This window comes from Anser brachyrhynchus (genome assembly GCF_964034855.1).
Source record: "Anser brachyrhynchus genome assembly, chromosome: W".
NCBI classification, from domain to species: Eukaryota; Metazoa; Chordata; class Aves; order Anseriformes; family Anatidae; genus Anser; species Anser brachyrhynchus.
Genome location: NC_137704.1, coordinates 17,644,085 through 17,667,895, shown reverse-complemented (window position 1 = coordinate 17,667,895; position 23,811 = coordinate 17,644,085). Strand labels below are relative to the sequence as shown.

General features: G+C 49.0%; 1 protein-coding gene across 9 annotated transcripts in view; it reads right to left on the bottom strand.

Moving 5' to 3' along the window:
* The window catches only part of CTIF (cap binding complex dependent translation initiation factor), a 154,236-nt gene that overhangs the window by 59,048 nt on the left and 71,377 nt on the right, over positions 1–23,811 (bottom strand). For all 9 annotated transcript variants that reach the window (XM_080572150.1, XM_080572155.1, XM_080572151.1 and 6 more), the window contains one exon: positions 4,022–4,098. In XM_080572150.1, coding sequence (XP_080428276.1) covers positions 4,022–4,098 — 77 coding nt within the window. The remainder of the gene's footprint in view (positions 1–4,021; positions 4,099–23,811) is intronic.

Sequence of the window (23,811 nt, the reverse complement as noted above, 5' to 3'; positions counted from 1 at the left end):
GGTGCAAACTTTTTAAGAGTTCCCCAGCAATCTTTTCCTGGTCCTTAGGTGACACAGAACAATTGCAGCACCCCATTAATCAGGAGACCAAGAAGCAGGTACAAACTCACCTGTCTTAACCCTGCTTTGAGAGAACCCCCCACAAACCCATGTATTCCTTGTGTATCCTAACCAGACCAGGCAAGGTTTTGTACCACTCCTTTAACACTGGCCCAAGCGGCGTAACACAAACTTCTGTGAATGAGCCTCAGGGCCATGGCGTTTGGCCAACTGGACCTCCATCCCCAAACACATCGTCCTAGGAGGCCACAGAGACCGGAAAAACCCTGTGCAGCAGCAAGTTGACTTGCAATGCTTTGGTAGGTGTGCTGGGTCTGTCTGGGATGGAGTCACCTTTCCCTGCAGCAGCCCACACAGTGCTGTGCTCTGTAGCTGGAACAGCACTGGTATCACTCCAGTGTTGTGTCTATTGTTGCATGGTGCTGGCACAGCATCAGGACTCCCTCCAAGCCCCCAAGAGCCAGCAGGCTGGGGGTGGGCAAGTGATGGGGAGGGGACATCGCCAGGGCAGCTGACCTAAACCAACCAAAGGAATATTCCATAACACCTGATGTCACACTCAGCAATAAAAGGGGGGCTCCCGTGGGGGAGGGGGCTGTCTTCCTGAACAACCGTTACGCGTTTTGAGGCCCTGCTTCCCAGGACGTGGCCGAACATCTCTTGTTGATGGGAAGTAGAGAATAACTTTTTTTTTTCCCTTTCTCTCTGTGCTTCCGCGCAGCCTTGGTTGTTTTTTGTTGTTTTTTTTTTCCATTCCCTTTCCCTTTAATTAAATCATTCTGATCTGAAACCTCGAGCTCTTTGTGTTGTATTTTCTCCCCCTTCCTCTTTGAGGAGGGGGGAGTGAGAGAGCAGCCGTGGTGGAACTCGGCTGCCCACCTGAGTAAAACCACCACAGTAGGTACTTAAGAAGTGGTGGTTTTGGGAGCTTTTTGAAAACCAGTGGGCACAACTCAGAGCCCACCTTCCCAGGGAAACAAGTCACTAGCAGAGAAGCAGCAGGTTGAGATGGGATGGAGGAGAGGACTAGAGGACTCGAGAAATGGGTCTGCTGTGCTCTGTATCCCACTCCTATGGGACGCCAAACCATAATTGCCTTTAGTGTTGTCTGCGTAAGGTGGGTCTTGTGGTAGCAAACAGTGGGTTAGCATCTGGGACAGTAAAACCTCATTGGTACTCAGCACTTGCTCACAGGGGCATCTACAAAAAACGTGTCCCCACTGTGCTCCTTCAACGATCCCATTAAGCAGCGGTTCCCTCCGTCGCTCCCATCCAACACAGAAGGTGACACACCTCGTGAGTCCAAACTGATGGAGAAAACATGGGGTGTGGGATTTCTGCCATGTAAGGTGGGGAGAGCAATTCCTGGTCTGCTTCCCTGCTTACAAGCTCTTTGCCCCCCCCCCGCACGCTTTTACAAGACCTCACGCAATCAAGCCCCGCACCAGATGTGGCTGACTTATCGCTGTTACTGAAAATGTGTCAAACAGATCAGAGTCAGTGCTCCTTAACTGTGTAAGTCAAAGCCTGTTTTAACACCTTTAATCCACTCTTTCTATCTTATGCAACAAATGAAGCTTGCATCCCATGGAAAGAGTACTCGTGTAATGTGAAACATGCAAAGAGAGAGCTGTGTTCGCATGTGCACAGCCAAGGGCATAAATGCAGCTCTTCCTAAGACTGAGTTAGAAAAGCTTTTTTTTTTTTTTTTTTTTTAATTTCTAATGGGAAAAATCACCTATAATTTTAAATCCTTGTTTTATCAGAAACTCTGCTGACAAAAGGTTTGAGCTGGTGACTCAGGCTGGGAGCAGCAAGCCCCAGCCTCTGCTGCCATTTCTGGGGTGCTCAGGGCTCCAGCACAGCACAGGGATGAAGCCCACCCAGATCCCTCTTGCAACACCAGCAGACTTCAGCGTGGCTTTAATCCCCTTTCTGTGATCACAAGGCTGCAACCAAGCACAAACAAGACTCCTTTCTTTCTTTCTTTCTTTCTTTCTTTCTTTCTTTCTTTCTTTCTTTCTTTCTTTCTTTCTTTCTTTCTTTCTTTCTTTCTTTCTTTCTTTCTTTCTTTCTTTCTTTCTTTCTTTCTTTCTTTCTTTCTTTCTCTTTCTTTCTTTCTTTCTTTCTTTCTTTCTTTCTTTCTTTCTTTCTTTCTTTCTTTTTCTTTCTTTCTTTCTTTCTTTCTTTCTTTTTCTTTCTTTCTTTCTTTCTTTCTTTCTTTTTCTTTCTTTCTTTCTTTCTTTCTTTCTTTCTTTCTTTCTTTCTTTCTTTCTTTCTTTTTCTTTCTCTTTCTTTCTTTCTTTCTTTTCTTTTCTTTTTCTTTCTCTTTCTTTCTTTTCTTTTCTTTTCTTTTCTTTTCTTTTCTTTTCTTTTCTTTTCTTTTCTTTTCTTTTCTTTTCTTTTCTTTTCTTTTCTTTTCTTTTCTTTTCTTTTCTTTTCTTTTCTTTTCTTTTCTTTTCTTTTCTTTTCTTTTCTTTTCTTTTCTTTTCTTTTCTTTTCTTTTCTTTTCTTTTCTTTTCTTTTCTTTTCTTTTCTTTTTTCTTTTTTTCCCTTAAATCACAAAACTGTCTTTTAAATTGTGTATGGTGAAAAAAGGAGGGAGCCCCAGTGACTGCTAGCTGCAGACTGGTCTGGTTTTCCTCCTGGCTTGCAACTGCCAGCTCACAGCAGCAGCACACCAGTACTGTAAGGGATTACTCAAACTCCCCTCACCTCTGTCACTCGGTCCTATTTATCCCTGCAAGACTGCTGTACTTAAACCGAAGAAACTGTAAAGCCCTTGATGGCGACATGAGAGCAAGCAAAACCAGACAGAAGCTGATGATGAAATGCTACGCCATAACCATCCGAATTGCAGAAATGACACGTTAAATTGGAAAACAGAGTTTTGCTGGAGCCCCAGAGGATGCATTGGAGGACCCTTTGTAAGACTTGCTCGCTGCCCACAGACAATTTCTGGGCTGTCCGAGCAAGCTTTTATCAGTTGCTCTGTAAAATTGAGGGAAAACAACCCAAGCACAGAGGTAACTGCACCATGGCTCCTTGCAGGCTGTTAGCAAGTTGAGGAGCAGTGGCTCGAGTCATCTGCTTAGAGATTTGGGGACACATCCTGCCTGCCATTGCAGTCTCTGCAAGACTTCCCCCCCAAAATGAGGCCACAACGAGGCATTGCAACTGAGGCTCTGAGAAACCACTGGCCTCTCCTCCTCCTGTTCAATAACACCAATCCTGCAAACTCCTGGTTTTAGAAATGCTTTACTGCCCTGGCTTTGTTGTCTCTGCCACAGCAGAAGAAAAAAGCTGCATGTGTAACTGATTCCTTTATTCACAGCTTATTTTCACATTTAACCATAGTCACGATTCCTATCAAGGACTCTAGATGCCCTCATATAATTAAATATGCAATTTACACAATTAAATATACAATTTACCCAATTAAATTAACTAAATGGAATGAAACCACCAATGCCACAGGAACTCAGCTGCCTGCCTATTTAGCACATCCCCTTGTTCACGCAGAACGGCATCTGAGGCTTGCTGCAAACCCCTCTCAACCCATTTTGCAGCAAACCCTGAAAGTCAGCAAATTTTGCTTTTCTATGGAAAGAGAGGAAGCAAGTCGCAGGGACTCAAAGCCTTTACAGATAATGTCTTGCCAGCTGCCTCTTCTAATGAAAGTGGAGGGATCTGGCTATGCTGGAATATTTAAGAGGAAGAGGAGGTCTGGAGCAACACAAGACATACCCCAAATTTCAAAGACAAACTGGAGGGATGGACAGACAGCATTTTCAGGACATTAGCGCTCCAATAACAGTTTTTGCATTAATTCAATGGTGACAGCTGCTAAACAGCAATATTGTTCAAAGACACTCCATGAGACAGTGGGGGAAGATGTGCAATGAAGAAGAGAAGGCTAAAAAAAAAAAAAAAAAAACCATTAAAGAGAGGTTTCACCTACCTCCGGTCATTTTTCCTCCTTCTGAACAGCTTTTTGGTGTGTGCGATTTCAGCTTCATGAGGCAATGGATGGTAACCCTGTAACAGAGGGAAAAGCAACCATCAATTCCAAGATACAGGAGGCATCAATATGTAGGTGCTCAGAGTGAGACAGAGCTGTGTGCCCAGTGTGTGAGGCTGATTGAAGAAAATGTTCCCATCTATACATCCTTACAAAACACAAACCAGGACAATACCTCAAACCCAATCAAAACTTTCTTCTCCACTTCTACTCTTCCTCTCTCCACTGAAGGTGCAAGGTTACCTGGCTCCGACTTGGGATGTTTGTCTGCTTAGAGGGGTGCTGTATTTACCATCCTGCTATGGGCATCATGAGGCTTCATTAATGTCAGCAAAGGGATTCGAGGCTCCTGGACAAAAGGCACTATGCAAGTGCAAAGTGTTATTTATTTCCCAGGGACTATGAAGTTGTCATAACCTTAATGATTATTATTTATGTAGCATCGTACTCCCCAGGCTGGCAATAAAAGCCTTGTAAAAGTTAGTCCTTTTATTTCCACAGCGATCTATCTCACTGTTCGCGCAGGAGCTGCAGGTGGTGAATCAGCCTGCGCGAGGGGCCACGGGGAGCAGTAAGATAAGGGCAAGGGCTGGGCGGGATGGGTTCTCGTCGAGCAGCAGCTTTGTCACATTGGCATGACAATACTGCCTGCAAAAAAAATCCCTCTCCATGCACAGACAGCCTTAAAAATTAGTTAATTTTGGTAGCGGTTACAGATATTTTGAGATCCTCTGGTGGAAGATGTAACAGAGGAGAAAGGTTGCTGTAGATGGCAAAGAGCAGAGCAGGCATCCCAGAGTCTGAGACTAGCAGGGCTTATCCTGACCATCCAGCCTGGAGAAAGGCACCCCGCAGGTGCTGCAGCAAACCCACAGCACTTCGGAGACCTTCACCCTTTGAGATTTGAAGCAATGCAGAAGTCACCAAGCCCCTGGGTAAGTCTTGCTGCTGGCTAGCCTGCCCCCATTTCAGCCTTGCTTTGCCAGCAGGGTTGAAGTGTGTTTTTTGGGAAGGTGGTTTCCCTCCTAACTTTCTTTTTCACTTCTACTCTTCCAGAGAGAATCACCCCGCACCATAAAGAGCTCTCCTCACACTCCCTGCACCTTGCCACAGCCCAGCCTTGACTAAGGAGAGGTAGGCTGGGGACAGCAAAAGCTGGAGGCCTGCTCTGCCCGGGCTGCAGTGGGATTATCATTTGGTTAACTGGGTTTGACTGGGCTTTTCCTGCAGCCAAACACCTTATGGTTAATTCTGGATGGCACCACAGAACCACAGAGACCTCCCTGAGGAGCCCCCAGCCCCTCTGGGCAGCCTGGGCCAGGGCTGCGGCACCCGCCCAGCACAGAAGTGTGGCCTGGAAGGCAGGGGGAGCCGCCAGGGCTCTGCTACAGGCCTCTGGGCCTGGCCCTGGGCACTGCCACAAAGAGCCTGGACACCACTGAAACGAGCCTGGAGATCTTTGAGGTCAAGCAGTTTGAAATTATACTGAGGCTTTTTCATTACTGGGGCTGCAGTCTGAGGCCTTCTCACCTATTTGATCGCTTCTTGTTCACCAATTGCACAGGAGGAGCTTAATCTCTCTGAGATCTGGTCCTCTGAAAATTCGCTTGCAATTGGCCAATGGGTACCAAAGCTAATGGGAAAAGGAAGGGAGGGAGCAGACACACAGCCCAATCGCATCAGCTGTACTAGGTTAGGAAACAAGGCTAAAATTAGCACAATACTCAGTGAGACCATTTCCAAATGTTGTACTACCACAGCAGGCTAAAGCTTGGGGTATTTTGAAGAATTTAAGCTGCATTGCAAAAACATGTGCAAATACAATTACCCTGAAAAACGAAACCATCTCTGCAGAGCACAAGCACCTAAAGTACTGATTTCCCATGAGCGAAGCCTTCATTAAGTGTCGGGAGCTCTAGTCCTGCCCATGCCCATAGGCAGAGCCGTGCACTGCTGCGTGGCGTCCTCGCAGCACACCGCTGCTCCTCCTCAGCCCTCTGTCCTCCAGAACAGACAACCCAGCTGTGAGAGATGGGTTAACAGCATGGGAACACAGCTCCCAACCCAAGGAGCACGCCTGGCCGCTGCCCGTGCCTGAGCAGAACTCAGCGTCCCTGCTAGGAGAAGCAAGCATCTCCCTTCTCCGGCCGAGTGGTTCCCTTCCTTAGTCCTAGCCATCAGACAATGTTTTGGAAAAAAACTGTCACTAGTTCCTACTCTTGTCTATTTTGGTGCCTAAGCAAAGCTAAATTTGGAAGGGAGAAAAGTCGACTTTTTTGTGCAGCAAGCTGATGTAAAAGGAAATATCAGCAACTCCCAAGAAGGGCGAAGTGCCTGGACAAGTCGAGGGCGCTGGGTGGGTGGGTGCAGGCCAGAGTCCCAAGGGCACAGTAAATGTATTTATGACATGGCTCTTTGATTTGTCTGGAGGCTGCTCCCCACTGCAGGTCACGCAGCGCGGCGCTGGAAGTGCCTTTAGCAGAGTTAATTCACTGAGGACAACGGGGATCTGAAACACAGCTCTTCCATTTTTCAGCAGGCTGGCTCTCTATGAAGCTGAAATCCCCAAGCAGAACCAAAGGGATATGCTTTGCCGGGCAGAGGACCACCTTGTGCCCTGCAATGGGTCTCCAAGTACACCAGAGGGATGCTCTTCGCTCCTGCCCGAGCCAGCAGACAGCAGTGAGCCGAGGTGCCCACGGATTTCACACGCGGGTTTGTGACTTGTTCGTGGGCAGTAAAATCACATTTGGTCTCTCTCCCACAGCAGTTTTATTCTGATATTTATTCACAGGTGGCTTGAGAACATAACAAACAACATTTCAGCGCTGCTGGTTCTGGAAGCGAGAGGTGTGGGAAAAGCAAAGAACAAGTAGTCCATGGTCTTCAGAAGTACCGCTAATAGAGGTCATTTTCAATCTTGGAGCAAAACGCTCTGTGGTTTACATGGTGGTAAACTTGGAGCAGAACCTGAGAAGCCCATGGGACTTCTAATGTATGTGTATGTCAAATTTAAATTACAGACATGCACGCTGCTACAAGAAAGGCCAGCAGCTCTGTGAGAGAAGGACCAGCCCGCTCTCTGGCCAGTCCCCTAGAGATCAGCTCTGATGTGCTGACATCTTTTCAGATGTTTTTGGGAAAGTAGCTCTTGGAGAAGAGGTGGTGGTGTCTGGCAAGCTTAGGTGACTGTCACCTGGCCAGCTAGCAGGTGCCAAGGGAAAGCTGTCCTTTACCTTGACTGCTGCAAGCAGGCAGCAGAGCGGGGCAGGTTTGTCACTGCTCCCAGGAAGCTGCCCCAAGAAGCAGCTCGCAGGGCAGATGGAGCCGGAGAGGAGCTCTGCTGCGGCAGGGATGCTCAGCAAGGTCACGGTGTGGCTGAAGCCTTGCTGAGCACCTCTGTCGGATCCTCAGCCCTGTCCACCCACCCATGGGAATTCAGAAAGGCGGCAGCCCCCTCTGTGCTGCCCCAGGCCCATTGACATGAAACTTTAATGAATGAAAAAACAAAAACCTTTCAATGTCTCGTTGGCACTCTGCAGCAACCCCAGAGCCTCTGTCTCTCACCTAGCCTGCTGGGTGCTGGGAGGGACACGAGGAAGAGGGGCATGGCCAGTGAAATGCAGGGAAATGGGGAGTTTTAGAGCGACCCTGCTCCTTGCCGGAGCTTTTGTGCTGTTTTTCTAGTGCCTCCTCTGCAGCAGCACCAACTGAGGAAGTTGGAGCACCAGCTTTGTCTCTTTTTACAGGTGACGGTAAATCCTACCATAAATGCTACCATAAATGCTACCATAAAGCAGTGTGCCCTGGCGGCCAGGAGGGCCAACCGTGTCCTGGGATGCATCAAGCACGGCATCGCTAGTAGGTCAAGGGAGGTGATTGTCCCGCTCTACTCTGCACTGGTGCGGCCTCACCTCGAGTACTGTGTGCAGTTCTGGGCACCACAGTATAAAAAGGACATGAAACTGTTGGAGAGTGTCCAGAGGAGGGCTACAAAGATGGTGAAAGGCCTGGAGGGGAAGACGTACGAGGAACGGCTGAGGTCACTGGGCCTGTTCAGCCTGGAGAAGAGGAGGCTGAGGGGAGACCTCATCACAGTCTACAACTTCCTCGTAAGGGGGTGTGGAGAGGCAGGAGACCTTTTCTCCATTAACACCAGTGACAGGACCCGCTGGAACGGGGTTAAGCTGAGGCAGGGGAAATTTAGGCTCGACATCAGGAGGGGGTTCTTCACAGAGAGGGTGGTTGCACACTGGAACAGGCTCCCCAGGGAAGTAGTCACTGCACCAAGCCTGTCTGAATTTAAGAAGAGATTGGACTGTGCACTTAGTCACATGGTCTGAACTTTTGGGTAGACCTGTGCGGTATCAAGAGTTGGACTTGATGATCCTTAAGGGTCCCTTCCAACTCAGGATATTCTATGATTCTATGAAATCAGAAGGCCAAGTTTAAGGGCATTCCACAAAGACTCAGTAAAAATCTATGGGCATATGAAAGTCTGGTGTTCATCATTTCATCTCATGTTGCTGATGTCCGCCTAATGCAGCCTGACCCTTGGATGCCAAACCTCACTCTGTAAAATGCCCTTCTTCACCGCTACCCATGCCATCAGCCTCTGCTACAGCCACCGAACAAGATGCTCGCAGCCCTGAGACAGTCAAGTAGGCAAAGGTGACCCAAAAGGGAAACTGAAACCCAGAACAAGCAGATTGAGAAAAAGCAGTGGGACAGATGGAAACAACCAAGGCTGGGGTGATGGGAGAAGTAAAATAAATGATTTGGCCATACTGCAGTACTGGTCCATAAGAGCTTTATCTCAAAAGCCTTTGTGCCCTCAAGAAACATCTCCACCCCTGCTTATCTTAAGCAAATGGTGGCAGAAGGCCTGAGCTGAACAAACAGGTTGTTAGGCCGCCAGTAGACGCCGGAAGCTTTGCTCTGTTTTATTACACCCAAAGTTCAGGGTGAGATTTATTTTCGGAGGCAGTGGGAAGTGACGGGCAGGGCTGGGTTTATGGCAGCACTGAAGACACTGCCTCTGCAACAGCAGCGACAGAAATACTGTGGCTGAAGGCAGGGCCAAAAGCTAAACAAATATTGCAGCTCCAGAAATGATCCACAGAAACCAGCCCAGAAACTCATAACATATCCTGATAAGGTTTCCATCCACCTATATGACGGGTTATTCGCTGCAGGCCTGGAAAGCCTGGGACTACATGGATCTATTTATTTAAATATGTTCAGCCAACGCTGAGCATGTTCAGGGTCAGGCTGCAAGGTATGGACCAGGCGGTGCCTGCGTGGGATGAGCGGTTGGGGACATACCCCACCAGAGATGTCCCCATCACCTCTGCAGCCGGTGTTTGTCGGCACCAGGGGCACTTTGAGCAAAGCCAGCTGCTGGGACACCACTTGCCGGTATCTCTTCCCCTTCCAGGAATTCCCATAACAGTGGCCTGCCATCCACTCTCCTCTGACATGAGGGGAATTTTCTACCTCTTGAAAGAAGAGGGCTGTGGCACAACCTAAAGCCTTGACCTGATTTGGAAGCCATGAAAGAATACCAAACAATGGCAGGAAGGGGCCTGTAAATGATTTCCTCTCTGTTAAAATTTAAGTGATAAATCTGTTCCTTCAAATTGCAAACTATTCATTTTTCCTGGAAGGTGCTCACAATATTAGCTGCTTCTGAATAAGGAATCAGTCAGTGCTCCTTTTTTATCAGGACTCAAAGCCAACTGAATAGAAAGCGCAACGATTTCACACCATGCTCCAAGCCCAAGGCAAAAGGTGGCTTAGTCGTTACAGCCCTGCGATGTGGTGGCTCTCCCATCACGCAGCATGCATGGCACAGCACACGTGGCTTCTGGCCACCTCCAAGGATGCTTCTTCAGTCTAAATTCAGCTGTTGGTTTGGCAAAGGTGCCTGTGTTTCCAGCCACCCCAGGAGCACAGCTCTTCGGGCTTCGCCGCCGCCAGGCCCCGCAGCAATGGAGGAAGAAGGATGCGCTGTGGGACCTCGGGAATAGGACGTGCTCACCCGATGAATCATGGCATGGCGCAACACGCCTATCAAATGGGAGGCATAGGAAGTTGTTTCTTGGGAGATGTCCCGGTTTGGAGGATTTCCTGATTAACTGCATCTTTGGGGATGTTGTGGTTTAACCCGGCTGGCAGCTAAACACCACACAGCCGTTCGCTCACCCTCCCCCCTCCCTCTCTGGGATGGGGGAGAGAAACGGGAAAGTGAAGCCTGTGAGTTGAGATAAAGACAGTTTATTAAGACAGGAATATAATAATAACAATAATAATAATAATAGTGATAATGATAATAGTATTAATAATAATAATGTGTAAGAAACAAGTGATGCACAATGCAATTGCTCACCACCCGCTGACCGATGCCCAGCCTATCCCCGAGCAGCCGGCCCCCCACCCCGGCCAGCCACCCCTATATATTGTTTAGCATGACGTCAGATGGTATGGAATACCCCTTTGGCCAGTTTGGGTCAGCTGTCCTGGGTCTGTCCCCTCCCAGCTCCTGCTGCACCCCCAGCCTGCTCGCTGGCAGGACAGAGCGAGAAGCTGAAAAGTCCTTGGCTTGGTGTAAGCACTGCTCTGCAACAATTAAAACATCAGCATGTTATCAGCGCTCTTCTCATCCTAATCCAAAACATAGCACCCTACCAGCTACTATGAGGGAAAATTAACTCTGTCCTAACTGGAACCAGGACAGGGGAGTATGCCATAAATGTACATTGCCAGCAAAGGCTGAACGTGGAGCTGCAGCGTGATTCGGTGGTGAGCACCTCAGAGGAGACTCTTTTCCCAAAGAAAGGGTGGGGATACAGATGAGCAATGACTGTGATGGCAAACACGATGGCCACAGCTAAACACACTCCTTCCTTGGTTATCATTAAAAGTACTGGGCTAATTTCCTACAGGGCTCTGCCCTCCCACATTGCCCTAAGGGTACAAACTCCTGTAATCCCATTTGCTGAGTGTTAACGACAGTTTATATGGCCCCTCTCCCAAAACCGTGGGCGTTTTAATGAATTACAGACTCCACACACACAGAGTTCCAGATCTGAAGAAGCATCACTTTGACTCATCTCTTCCCACCACTTTTCCCCAGCGTTTGCTATCAGCTCCCAGCAGAGCGGACACCCACTAGACAGATGATAGCGCAGACCCTGGCATTGAATACTTGGGGGCAGCTTCATCCCTCTGCAACCAGCCCTGGGATAAAACCAAAGACACAGAGAATGGCAGGAACAGCCTGGCGTCAAGCTGCCCATGTGAGGTGAAGGATGCAAATGTAATTAAAGCATTAGAATAATTAGGCAAAGTACCTCCAGTGAAATGCACCTTGAACCTTCCGCAGTGCCATCTGCTGATGACTGACAGCAAGTTTTCTGGGCTTTGTTTTAAACACTTGGCCCCATATCTCCTGAATTATATATAATTCCAAGAATTATATATAAAAATCTTGGAGAAATATATATATAAAAACTTTGAAATCCTGCACAAAGTCTCCTCAGAGGAACCGCAGACACATGGTACCCACCGACGCAACCGTGCTGGGCAGGGGCAGCAGCAGGAGCCGTGGAGCGAGGTGCACACTGGAAGCATTGATGCCGGGTGCTCCAGTCGCACTGACACAGACACGCGGTGCCATAGGAAGAGTATAAATAACAGACAAAAGAAATCCCCTTTGTTACCAGAATCCGCAAATCCAAAATCAGTCACAATCTGACTTAGGAAATGGAGTTTTTCCCATGTTAAAGCAAAATGGGAACAATACTTCACGAGTGGAAGTAACTTTAATTGTTTTAACTGATGTTATTTTAGTGTTGTTTAGGTTTATTGTTTATTTGTATGTATTTCCTCTAGCCCGGTCATGCTTAAAAACAAACCTTACTGTCAGCAGTAAAGCGTCCCATCCGTAAATAAATGCATTTATCCAGTAAATACAGATACAACCACAGCATTGCCTGGAATCCTTAAATGCAGAATATTTAAAGAATCAACGTTAAAATAAACAGTGTTGGCGACCTGGGTTTGCTTTCCCCTGGAAAACAGAGCCTCTTTCACCTATTATCGGGGATAAATGCTGCCTGCATCACATAGGCCCTGGTATTTGCCTTGTGGTCTGTTCAGCTCATGCCGTGCAAACACTACAGCATCAAATTTGGCACTAACCGATGGTCTCAGAGGTGATGGATTCAACTTGCCCCGTTCCTGCTCCCTTCAATTGGGGGTTTGCCCATGGGGATGCTGGCTGGCAGTGGCACTCTCCCTGACTGACCGGTGCCACCAACGCCACCACTGGCCAGCAGGCTCCACGTCGCGCTGGGTGACGGGCACTAAGCTGCTCTGCTGTGGGCTGGAGAGCTCGGGGCACAGACTGGCTCCCGGCTCACCCAGGCTTACCCTGAGAAAGGGCTGTGCTGCTTGGAAAAGCCTTTCCTACATTTTGCTTGGCTGCTGCTAATTTGGGGGTGAGGGAGGAATTACTCTAGCTGGGACTTACAATGTTGTGACGTTGCTATGGGAATATTTGTAACTTCAGCTATTTCGGTCCCTCTGGGACCATGCATTTCTTTAAAGTATACTCCTCCTCTGTATTTTTCACATTCCCAAATCTGTTTTTCCTCATTTCTTGCCCCTTCAAAGCCTACAGCCCCCAGTCTGTAGACGTGGACATGCTGATCCTGCCTCCCCGGCATGGCGATCACCCCCCAGCACCTCCCCGCCATGCATCGTGGGGCTGGTGGCACGAGGAGGACCTCCCTGATGGATTTTTTGTGATCTCTGAATGGATCCAATAGGACATGAGGGAGTTTTGGAGTAGGGCCCAGGTCACCTTCTACCCTGCAGAGTCTGTTGAAGCTCTGTGCAACCACCAGCTATTTTTTTTGGTACAACACCCTCTGGCAAAAGCAGCTTCTGCCCCATGTGCTCACCTCGGCACCACTCTCAAAAGAAGGTAGGGGTTGTACCCACGTATATATATATTTTCATTTCACCCGTATTATTAACAAAAGATTGCCCAAGCGGACATGAAAAACACACAATCCCCCAGAATCAAGTCCCTGCAAATCTACCCAACTTGAGTGGACCAGAGTTTCAGCTCATGCTCATGCAAACTCCCTGGGACAGTCCAGCAGCAATGAAGGCCCTCGATTGCAGACTGATAACTTCATAACCTTACAAACAATAGGTGGCTGCTCTTTCCTTTCAACATGGTAGAGACTTTCTCACCATGCAGCCCTTGGCACCTCCCTTTGGAGACGATCCAAACGCACACTCTCACACCACTCTAAGATGGCAGGCAGCAGTTAGTAAGTCAACGCGCATTTCTCTGCTCTTCTACCTGGAGAGGGGAGGCAGGTGGCCTCAGAGAGGTGGCTTGTCTCACCATCATCCTTATCGCTGTGATCCATGCACTCTGACACTGAAGTTGAGGGGAATTTCACCGCCACTTTCAATGGGGTCATGACGGTAGCAGCCCCTTTTGGTCCACCAGGCCAAGCCCTTCTCGCAGGCTCAAAGACGGCACCTTCCTGGCTGAAACGAGCAGTGCAGAATATCAACAGCCTTTCCTTCTTCAAGGCCCTCGTATTGTGCTTGAAACATTTTCACACAATAGATATTCCTGTTTTCAGACTCCTATTCCCAAGACACAGCCAACACATTTTCCCTGGGGCTATACCACAAAGAAATGAAAGAAATGTTTTTTCTCCATTCTCAAGTCTCTACTTAGTCCAGCTCTGTGGGAACAAGTGAGGACCTCATGTCACTGCCACCCTAGCTCACAACATACCCCAGTGTGTAAACATTGATTTAATCCTATAAAAACCTCATTCTTCCCTTTGAAAAGTCCCACTCCTTTGCCCTGACCCCCTGCTAGCCTACTGGTACTTTGGACTTGGGCAGAAGAAACTGTTTCTTGTCTGCTCCCTCCCAGGATCCTCCCTTTATGCATCAAGCCCTCCAATTACTCCTGCTGTAATGGGTCTTAATGCAGGGACAAGTACAGAATCATAGAATCATAAAATATCCCAAGTTGGAAGGGACCCATAAGGATCATCGAGTCCAACTCCTGGCACCGCACAGGTCTGCCCAAAGTTTAGACCATGTGACTAAGTGCACAGTCCAATCGCTTCTTAAATTCAGACAGGCTTGGTGCAGTGACTACTTCCCTGGGGAGCCTGTTCCAGTGTGCGACCACCCTCTCGGTGAGGAACCTCTTCCTGATGTCCAGCCTAAACTTCCCCTGCCTCAGCTTAACACCGTTCCCGCGGGTCCTATCACTGGTGTTTACGGAGAATAGGTCACCTGCCTCTCCACTCCCCCTCGCGAGGAAGTTGTAGACTGCGATGAGGTCCCCCCTCAGCCTCCTCTTCTCTAGGCTGAACAGGCCCAGTGACCTCAGCCGCTCCTCATACGTCTTCCCCTCTAGGCCCTTCACCATCTTCGTCACCCTCCTCTGGACACTCTCCAACAGTTTAATGTCCTTCTTGTACTGTGGTGCCCAGAACTGCACACAGTACTCGAGGTGAGGCCGCACCAGCGCAGAGTAGAGCGGGACAATCACTTCCCTCGACCGACTAGCAATGCCGTGCTTGATGTACCCCAGGGTACAGTTGGCCCTCCTGGCTGCCAGGGCACACTGCTGGCTCATATTCAACTTGCTGTCAACCACAACCCCCAGATCTCTCTCTGCAGGGCTGCTCTCCAGCGTCTCGTCACCCAGTCTGTACGTATAGCCAGGGTTGCCCTGTCCCAGGTGCAGGACCCGGCACTTGCTTTTGTTAAACTTCATGGGGTTGGTGATCGCCCAGCTCTCCAACCTATCCAGATCCCTCTGCAAGGCCTTTCCACCCTCAACAGAGTCCACAACTCCTCCAAGTTTGGTGTCGTCGGCAAATTTGCTCAAAACACCTTCTAGTCCTACATCCAAATCATTTATAAAAACATTGAAGAGGACTGGCCCTAAAATGGAGCCTTGAGGGACCCCACTAGTGACCATCCGCCAGCCAGATGTGGCCCCATTTACCACAACCCTTTGAGCCCTGCCCGTCAGCCAATTGCTCACCCATCGTATGATGGTTTTGTTTAGCTTTATGCTGGATATTTTGTCCAGTAAGATCCTATGGGAAACTGTGTCAAAAGCTTTGCTGAAGTCCAAAAAGATCACGTCAGCTGGTTTCCCTTGATCGACTAGATGGGTGACCTTATCATAAAAGGAAATCAAATTTGTTAGGCAGGACCTACCCCTCGTGAACCCAGGTTGGCTGGGACCGATGACTGCATTGTCCCCCAGGTGCGCTTCAGTAACTTCAAGGATCATCTTCTCCATAATTTTACCAGGCACTGACGTGAGACTGACAGGCCTGTAATTGCTAGGGTCTTCTTTCTTGCCCTTCTTGAAAATTGGCACAACATCTGCCAGCTTCCAGTCCAATGGGACCTCTCCGGATTCCCAAGATCGTTGAAAAATAATTGAGAGAGGTCCCGCGATGACGTCAGCCAGCTCTTTAAGCACCCTGGGATGAATCCCATCTGGACCCATGGACTTGTATGGATCCAGGTGGAGCAGCAAATCCCGCACATGTTCAGGGTCGGTTGGGAGTTTGTCATTCCCACCATCATGGTCCTCCAGCTCAGGGCACCCAGGGTCCCAAAGCCCATCATCAGCGTTGAAGACAGAGGCGAAGAAGGCATTAAACATCTCTGCTTTGCCTATGTCATTGTCTGTGAGGTGACCTTCCCCATCAAGTAGCAGACATATGTTTTCTTTGGTTCTCCTTTTTCTGTTCACATATCTAAAAAAACCCTTTTTATTGTCTCCCACAGACATGGCCAGCTTCAACTCTAGTTGGGCTTTGGCCACACGAATCTTTTCCCTACAAACACGAACAGCATCCCTGTATTCCTTCCTCGTCGCCTGACCCTCCTTCCAGCAGCCGTACACTTTTTTCGCCTAAGCTCCAGTAGAAGACCCCTGGTCAGCCAGGCCGGCCTTCTGCCCCGCCTGCCTGACTTCCGATATTTTGGAATCACCTGATCTTGTGCTTTTAGGAGGCAGTGCTTAAAGACTGACCAGCAGTGATGGACGCCAATGCCGTCAAAAGCAGTTTCCCAGGGGACCTTGCTGACTAGTTCCCCGAACAGCCTGAAGTCTGCTTTCCCCATATCCAGGGATGAAGTTTCGGTGGCAGTTTTCCTTCTGTCACCATAAATTCTAAACTTAACCACTTCATGGTCACTATGGCTGAGACAGCCGCCAATTGCCACGTCCCCCACAAGACCCTCTCTGTTCTCCAGCAACAGGTCTAGGAGGGCACCTTTCCTAGTTGGCTCCCTTAGCACCTGCACCAAGAAGTTATCATCTAGGTGCTTTATGAACCTCCTGGACTTGCTCGTGTCAGCCATGTGGTGATCCCAGTTGACGTCTGGCAAGTTGAAGTCCCCCATTAGGACAAGGGGAGTTGATCTCGAGGCATCTCTTAGTTCTGCAAAGAATAATTCATCAGCGTTGTCATCCTGGCCGGGTGGTCTATAATAGACTCCCACAACGACATCTCCTTTATTTGTTCGTCCCTTAATCCTTACCCAGAAGCTCTCAACTTTGCCATCGCCAACTTGAAGTTCCACACAGTCCAGCCCCTGCTTCGCATATATCGCCACCCCGCCAATTCGCCTACCCTGCCTGTCCTTCCTGAGGAGCCTGTAACCATCTATTGCAACACACCAGCCACAGGACTCATCCCACCAGGTTTTGCTTATGCCAATGTGGGACTGGGCCAAGACTTCTAGCTCATCCATTTTATTCCTCATACTGCGTGCGTTTGTGTAGAAACACTTCAAATGCGCCTCCCTACATGCAGCACCTTGTGGAGCAGACCGAAGGACCTCACTAGGACACAGTCCCTCTGATTCTAGCGCACCATCCCTTAGCTCATCACTGGCGTGCCTGGTTTTATCCCCTTCCCCCTTCGACTCTAGTTTAAAGCCCTGTCTATCAGCCCTGCTAACTCCTGAGCAAAAATCCTTACCCCTCTCTGAGAGAGGCACATCCCATGTGGTGCCAGCAGGCCCGGTATCGCGTAGACCTTCCTGTGATTGAAAAACCCGAAATTCTGCTGGTTGCACCAGTCCCGAAGCCATGTATTAATATGACGACTCTGCTTGTCAGCATCGATCCCCCCTATCGGAAGGACAGAGGCAAACACAACCTGTGCCACTGATCCTTTAAGTAGTCGCCCCAAAGCCCCTTTTGATCGCTCTCGGACTTCTCGTTGCTACCTTGTCATTACCAGCCTGAAAGACCAGTAGCAGGTAGTAGTTGGTGGGCTGTACCAGGCGCTTGACTTTCCTAGCGAAGTCTCTCACCTGAGTCCCAGGGAAGCAACAGACTTCCCTGTGGGTTGGGTCCGGTCGGCATATTGGGCCCTCTGTCCCTTTCAGAAGGGATTTCCCCATGACGATAACCCTTCTTTCTTTCTTGACAGTTGATGTAGCAATGTGGGGGGTAGGTTGCCTTGCCTTAGGCATCCTCTCCAACTGGGATGGGCTTTCGTCTACTTCGTTGTTCTGACTGTCGTGTTCTAGAGCCTCATACCTGTTATATAAGGGTAGATGGGAAGGTGAGGTGGGCAGGGACAGGGCTCGCCTACCACCCCAAACAGGAACCTGCCTCCATTGCCCCCCTTGGCCTAGGTCTCCTCCTACTGCCTGGTGGGATGAGGGAACTTTTGTCTTCTGCGTAGCAGGAGACACTTGTGCTGTGGCAGGCTCGTGAGTCTGTCTCAGAGAGGGTAGAGCATGCCTCCACCAGTCAGTTTCCTTCTCTTACTCCCTGATGCTCCTGAGCCTGCTCACCTCCTCCCGAAGCTCCGCTACCTGGCTGAGCAGCTCTTCAACCTGGGCACACCTCCCACAGGCATACCCCTCGCTGCTGCTGTCAGATACCGACAGAAGACTCGGGCACACCCTGCAGCCCAAGACCTGGATGGCAGTGTGTTTCCCCAAGCCCTCCGTCTGAGTGGCCACATCGGTGACTGTGGCTGGAGAGGCCGCAAGAGATGCGGAAGCCATGGTTTTCTGCCTCGATACCATGGCCAGGTTCCTCGCAGGCAGGTTACAAGTACCGAAGGGAAAGACCGCTGCAAAAGAACGGCGAGGGGCCCTCCCTGCTCGCCCTGCCTGCGCAAACTGCCGCGCCCCGCCCTTCTGACGCGCCCCGCCCTTCTGACGTGCCACGCCCTGTTTGCCCGCCCTGATCGCCACGCACCTGGTCACTCCCTAGGGGCTGCTTTTGAAGGGCCGGGGACGGGGCGCTGCTGGCTCCGCCTACGCCTCGTCAGCCTCCCTCACGAGGGCTGCCGGGTCCTGGCGGCTCCCTCGAGCTGCCTCGATGCCGCAAAAAAAGCCCTGCCTGTCCCGATCCCCCGCTCCGCTGCAGAACGCATCTGCCCCAGAGCCGATCGCCTCGGCAAGTGGTGTTATGCACTTGCCACAGAGTATCAGTCATACCACCTCATTTATTAATTACACTGGTGGTTTTTAACTGGTGCTTTGCAGACCTCTGGGAGCCATGGACTACCTTTAACAGCAAAACAGCATGGACTACCTTGAACAGCAAAACGAGTACAAGTAGGTAAAGCAAGTTTGTAGCTGCTTCGCAGCAGTCTCCAAATGTGACATTTGTAAATGGATCTGGCATTTCCACAAAAAAAAATCCTAAAAAATGGCTTCTTATCTAAAATTTACTAGAGGACAGGAAGCAAGACAGCAGCATCTGCTCTCCCATGTCTTGCAAAGGATGAACCTCAACCATGACAACTCCAAAGATACAAGGAAACCTCATATTCTCCAGGCACCAGGCAAAGATCAGCCTTTCTGCCAGTAAAAACATGCATTATGGGTACTTTTGTGATGGCTGTCGGGAGCTGGGTGAAACCCGTTCAATTCATTTTGCATCGGACCAAGTTCCTCCAGGCTGTATTTCATCAGAACCAAGCGGGGACAAAGAAGAACCAGCAACAAAACATAGCAAACAAAGCATGCCACCCCACCTTGCCGGGGTGTTTTTAGCTCCTTCGCTTGGGTGTACGAGGCCCTTCTTGTTGGCATGTGTGGTAGGCAATACAGGGGCTCAGTTCCAAAAGTTGGAGAGCTCTGAGAGATAGGTCACGGAGAGCTGTACGAACCTTAAATTAGGTCGCTAAGTACTGTATCCAAACTGGTTTTAGACATCCTTGCCTCCATACATCTCTTTGCCCGCTGTGCACAGCTGCATGCAGGTAGAGGAGGCACACGGGGTCCCTCCTCCTGCCTGCACCTCTGTTGGGGAGGCAGACAGCCCGGCGAGGTGGCATGGCTGCAGCCTGCCCTCCCGCAAGTCAACTCATCAGATGTCTGCACGGGTGCTTGCATCTCCGCACTTGGCAGCCTCAGCCTCTCTCTTCTTATCAATGCCCAAAATATTCACTTAAGATCCATGGCCTTTTGCCAGCCAGAACACCTCATGAGGAGCACAAGCATCTCTTCCGTGCCTCCAACAAACCGAAGGAACAAAAGCAAGGCTCTTCCTCAAGCACAAAAAAAAGTAATAATTAAAAAATAAAAATAATTAAAAAAATCCCACCAGTTAAGAAAAGCTGGAGGTTAATATAAATTCCATGGGTTTGAGGGGGAAATGAAGCTGCATTCAAAGACTCAATGGCTAACCACACTTCCTTCATCTGGCAACTGTGCGCTCCCCGAGCAGAGTTATTGAGGAAGTTAGACAAGCGCTATATTTGTTCCAGCTGCAGATTTCCCTTAACCCCTGGTAGTGGTGTTTTCAAAAAAACAGAGCTTGTTTTCCGATGCTGGCTTTTCATTTTCATGCACGCCACGGCCACAGCTATTAGCTTTAATCACTGCCATGCATAGAATAAAAATAATGAAAAAAACTTTGCCATTCTAAGAAGTCCAGGCTGGATGAGCAAAAGGGGGATTAAAACAAGGCTTTCAGGAATTAACTTGGAACAGGAAAGAAGAAGATAAAGCCATTATAAAAGCTTGCACTAATACAGGAGTCCTTTTTGTTGTAAGTGTTAATGCAGCCATGCAAATTCCTACCAATATTTATTAGTCAGGTCATATATCTGCCTTGTTTCCTCTCCTGATGATAAAATCAAGGCTCTTTCACTCCACTAGAATGCTTCTTTCTCCCAATTAAGAGGAAAAAAAATGTATATCTTTTCCAAGACTGTGTTTATGGTATGCATAAGACTACCTGTGAGGCTGACACCTTCAGAAAAATGAAATACAGATACACTGCCATCAAGATACCTGGTTAGAGACTAAATTGTTATGATTCTCTTCAAAAGGCGAGTGTGCTGCTTTCGGTACCATCCCCTTCCATCATCCCCATCCTGCCAGAGCGCTGGCGGTCCCAGGAAGGCACAGCACCCCACTCTCTCCTGACTGCCTCTGTGGGCCATCAGCTCAGTAGAGCATCTATTTTACCCAAACCCACTCCCAAGTCGACTATTTGCCTTGGCCCTCGGCCAGCAAAGCACTTAGGCACATGCTTAAAGTTAAGCACAAGAGTAAACAGCTTGAAGTCAGTGGGACTTAAAATTAAGCACATATTTCAAGGATTTGCTGGATAAGGGCCTTAGCCCCAGTACACCACGTTTAACTCGGATGATTCTGGGCTTATTGGCTCCACCCTTTCCCTGACTGCCCTCCATCAGACCAGGCAACAAACAATTTCTGTTTTGCCACCACGCTAGAGGTTGGCTTTAAAGAAACCTTGTCTAACCTACAGGCAGAGTATGTCTTTCTTTAATTATACCTGCCTGTGAAATACCTTCCAGAAATCACCACCCAAACAAAGCCTCAGGAAAGGAAATAACGGAAATTCTTGATGGTTTCCACGGGGGAAGCGATCCCAACCAGTAAGACAAGGTGCACGTAAGATGAGGCTGATGACTGTTCCTACTGTACGCAACTCCCAGCCTAGGGACACTCCTTAAAGGACCAGGAGAAACCCCGTTACCGTCCCGATTTCCCAAGGCAGAAGCCTTGAAGCTGGCCCCTGGATATGGCTCTCCATGAATGTTCAGATCCTGCCTCGCCACTCTGAAAAGCCTCTCGGTGGACACATGGGGAAAGAAGAGACACAAAATCCATGAGACAGGCTTGTCCCTGTAGGGAAGTGCAGCACCCGATGATCAATCTTCCAATAGGCCACGCAGCTTCTAAAGGGCTAGAAGTCTCCCCCAGACTCCTGCTTGATTCTCTTTGTCTTCCATGCCCTTTCATATGAGCTTTTATACTCTTTTTCAATTGCATCTATGCTTGCTAGGGCCTTGGTGGCTGAAGGCAGGTGTGCAGTTCTGGCAGAGACAAAGCCCTCCTGCACAGAGGTAACCACTCCAAACAGGCAGCACAGAAGGATGTGGAAGACATGGGAAGAGGACTAGAAACTTGGACACAGAGGATGAAGATTCGCTGTTGATTTCTCCAGAAACAGGACTGCTCTCATCAAGAAGCAGCAACTTGCCCAGACTTGACAGGAGACCCTATCCAAATTTTTAAAGACTCTAAATGAGCACTAGATCTTCAATCTTCTGCACAGACTTCTTCAATGCCAAAAAAAACTCTTTTTGTCCAACCTTACATCAGGTTGGACCTCAGACCTCCCAGAAGAAGGGCACAGCCACGGGCTGCCACACTTGCCCTTCCTGAAGCCCATGACTCTCAGAAGTTAGGACTGGCAGATTAAACTAAAGTACCGCCTTGCATGCAAACCTCGCCATGAAAAGATGCCAAACAAGGTGATCTGCTTCTCCTTCAGACAGGAACGGCAGGATGGTCAAGTAGTAAAGGAACTCCACCTCTAACGCAGCAGGTTCCCAGCCTCGTGCACACTTCCAGCCCTCAGAACTACTTGTGAAATACTTCCCTGGCCTCGCTGGCTGTTATACAAAACAAATTTGTTATAAGTGAGACCACGCAATTTTCTGGTCTATCGAAGATAATTTATTAATTAAGTAAGCAGGTACAAGCAAAACAGCGCTGGGCGGCTGGGGAGTCTCCGCTCCATCACAGCACGCAACTTTCCCTTTTCAGTGTCGCTGTTTTATAGCATCCAAGTTCGGCTTGTCAGCATCCAAGTTTCGGCTTGTCAGGACTTGTTGAATCTTCTGAAGCTGCGCAGTTCGTTCTGTTTCTTTCAATGATCATGCGTTGTGCTCGTGTTCAAGGGTAGTAAAGCGGCAAACAGTATTTCACAGAGTCTTTGTTTTACCAAGGACGTTTATCCAACACCCCCTCCCCACTATCTACTTGCTTAGTCTTCCCCCTTAACAAGGTCGTAAATTGCAAAACCTTATCTTCTCAGCAGATCCTCTGAATTCCTTTTAAAGACAATGAACAAACACCCGCTAATTTATCACACTGGCTATGGTCAATTGTGCACAATTTCCTCTTCTAGATGAGGAAAAGTGGCAAAAGAGCTATATCTTGTAAGTCTGTTACACTTCACCTGCTCTCCACAAAGGCCAATGTAGCCCATTCTGTTATCATTCATTACCTGTGTAGCTATGCTGCTTGGAAACACAACTGAAATGTTAGATGCTGGATGAAGAGACTAGAAAGCTGCTCTAATACCTGGACAAAACCAGCAAAACACCAAGGCTGAAATAAGAACTCATAGCTTGCTTACTTCTACCTTTGAACATGGGCATTTGTAAAAAATGAGTTTAAATAACAAACCTGTCTGTCTAAGCATTTATAAATTGAACCAAAGATACTTTTCCATTCAAATAAAGGATCCTTGCAGTGTGTGTGGCTGCAACCCACAGGGGTGGGTGGGAGACCTTGCATTTCTCCCTGGCCACAAGTGTCCCACCATGCCCTCAAGATTGAAATCAGGCAAGACATGGCGCAACTCCCCCCATCTCCCTTGCTAGCATTGTGGTCTCTGACAGCTTTCTGCAGCCGGGCTTGGCTTCATTTCAGCCCCAGGACACCTGGCAGCCTCTCAGAGCCTTTGCAGAGCAGCAGGACCCACGCACGTGCAGGCGGATGCATGCAGACCCTGCTTGCAGTGACCAGGCGGACGGGGGCAGTAGAGCCACCGCAGGGCTCTCAGGACCATGTCAGGTTGCACCTACATTTGAAGTTGGCCACCCAGTCCTCAGCAGCGAGGTGCAATCTCCTACCAGCTACTTCCTCCTGCACTTGCAGAGCTGATCTCCAGGAAAGTTCTGTAGTGTGAGGAAATCCTGGTCATCGCCACTAAAGCATTATTGACACAGCAAAGGAGAAAATAATGACAGGAACTGCCTTACGGTAACATCACCACCGCAATTCATGCGACTGCTTGGTGCCAAGGTCCAGCGAGCTGTAACATGGCAAGAGGAGGTCGCACGTGCTGTTAGCTGGTTATTGTGCAAAAGGAAAAAAACAGAGGTGCGCTCCTACAGTTTGATGAGCATCAGCCACTCTCCCTCTGACAAATGAATCAGGTCATCAGCGCACAATACTGTATTGACTCACTGTATTGACCCCACCTTCCCACAGGAGGCCACAGATCCCTTCTCCTTCAGGGAAGTAAGTTTGGCAGATAGCAAGTGTTATGGCTGTCTAGCTGACATCTGGAAAAAACATCACCATCCATGGTGGCAGAAACATGAAGCCTGCAATGGTACTTGGGACTG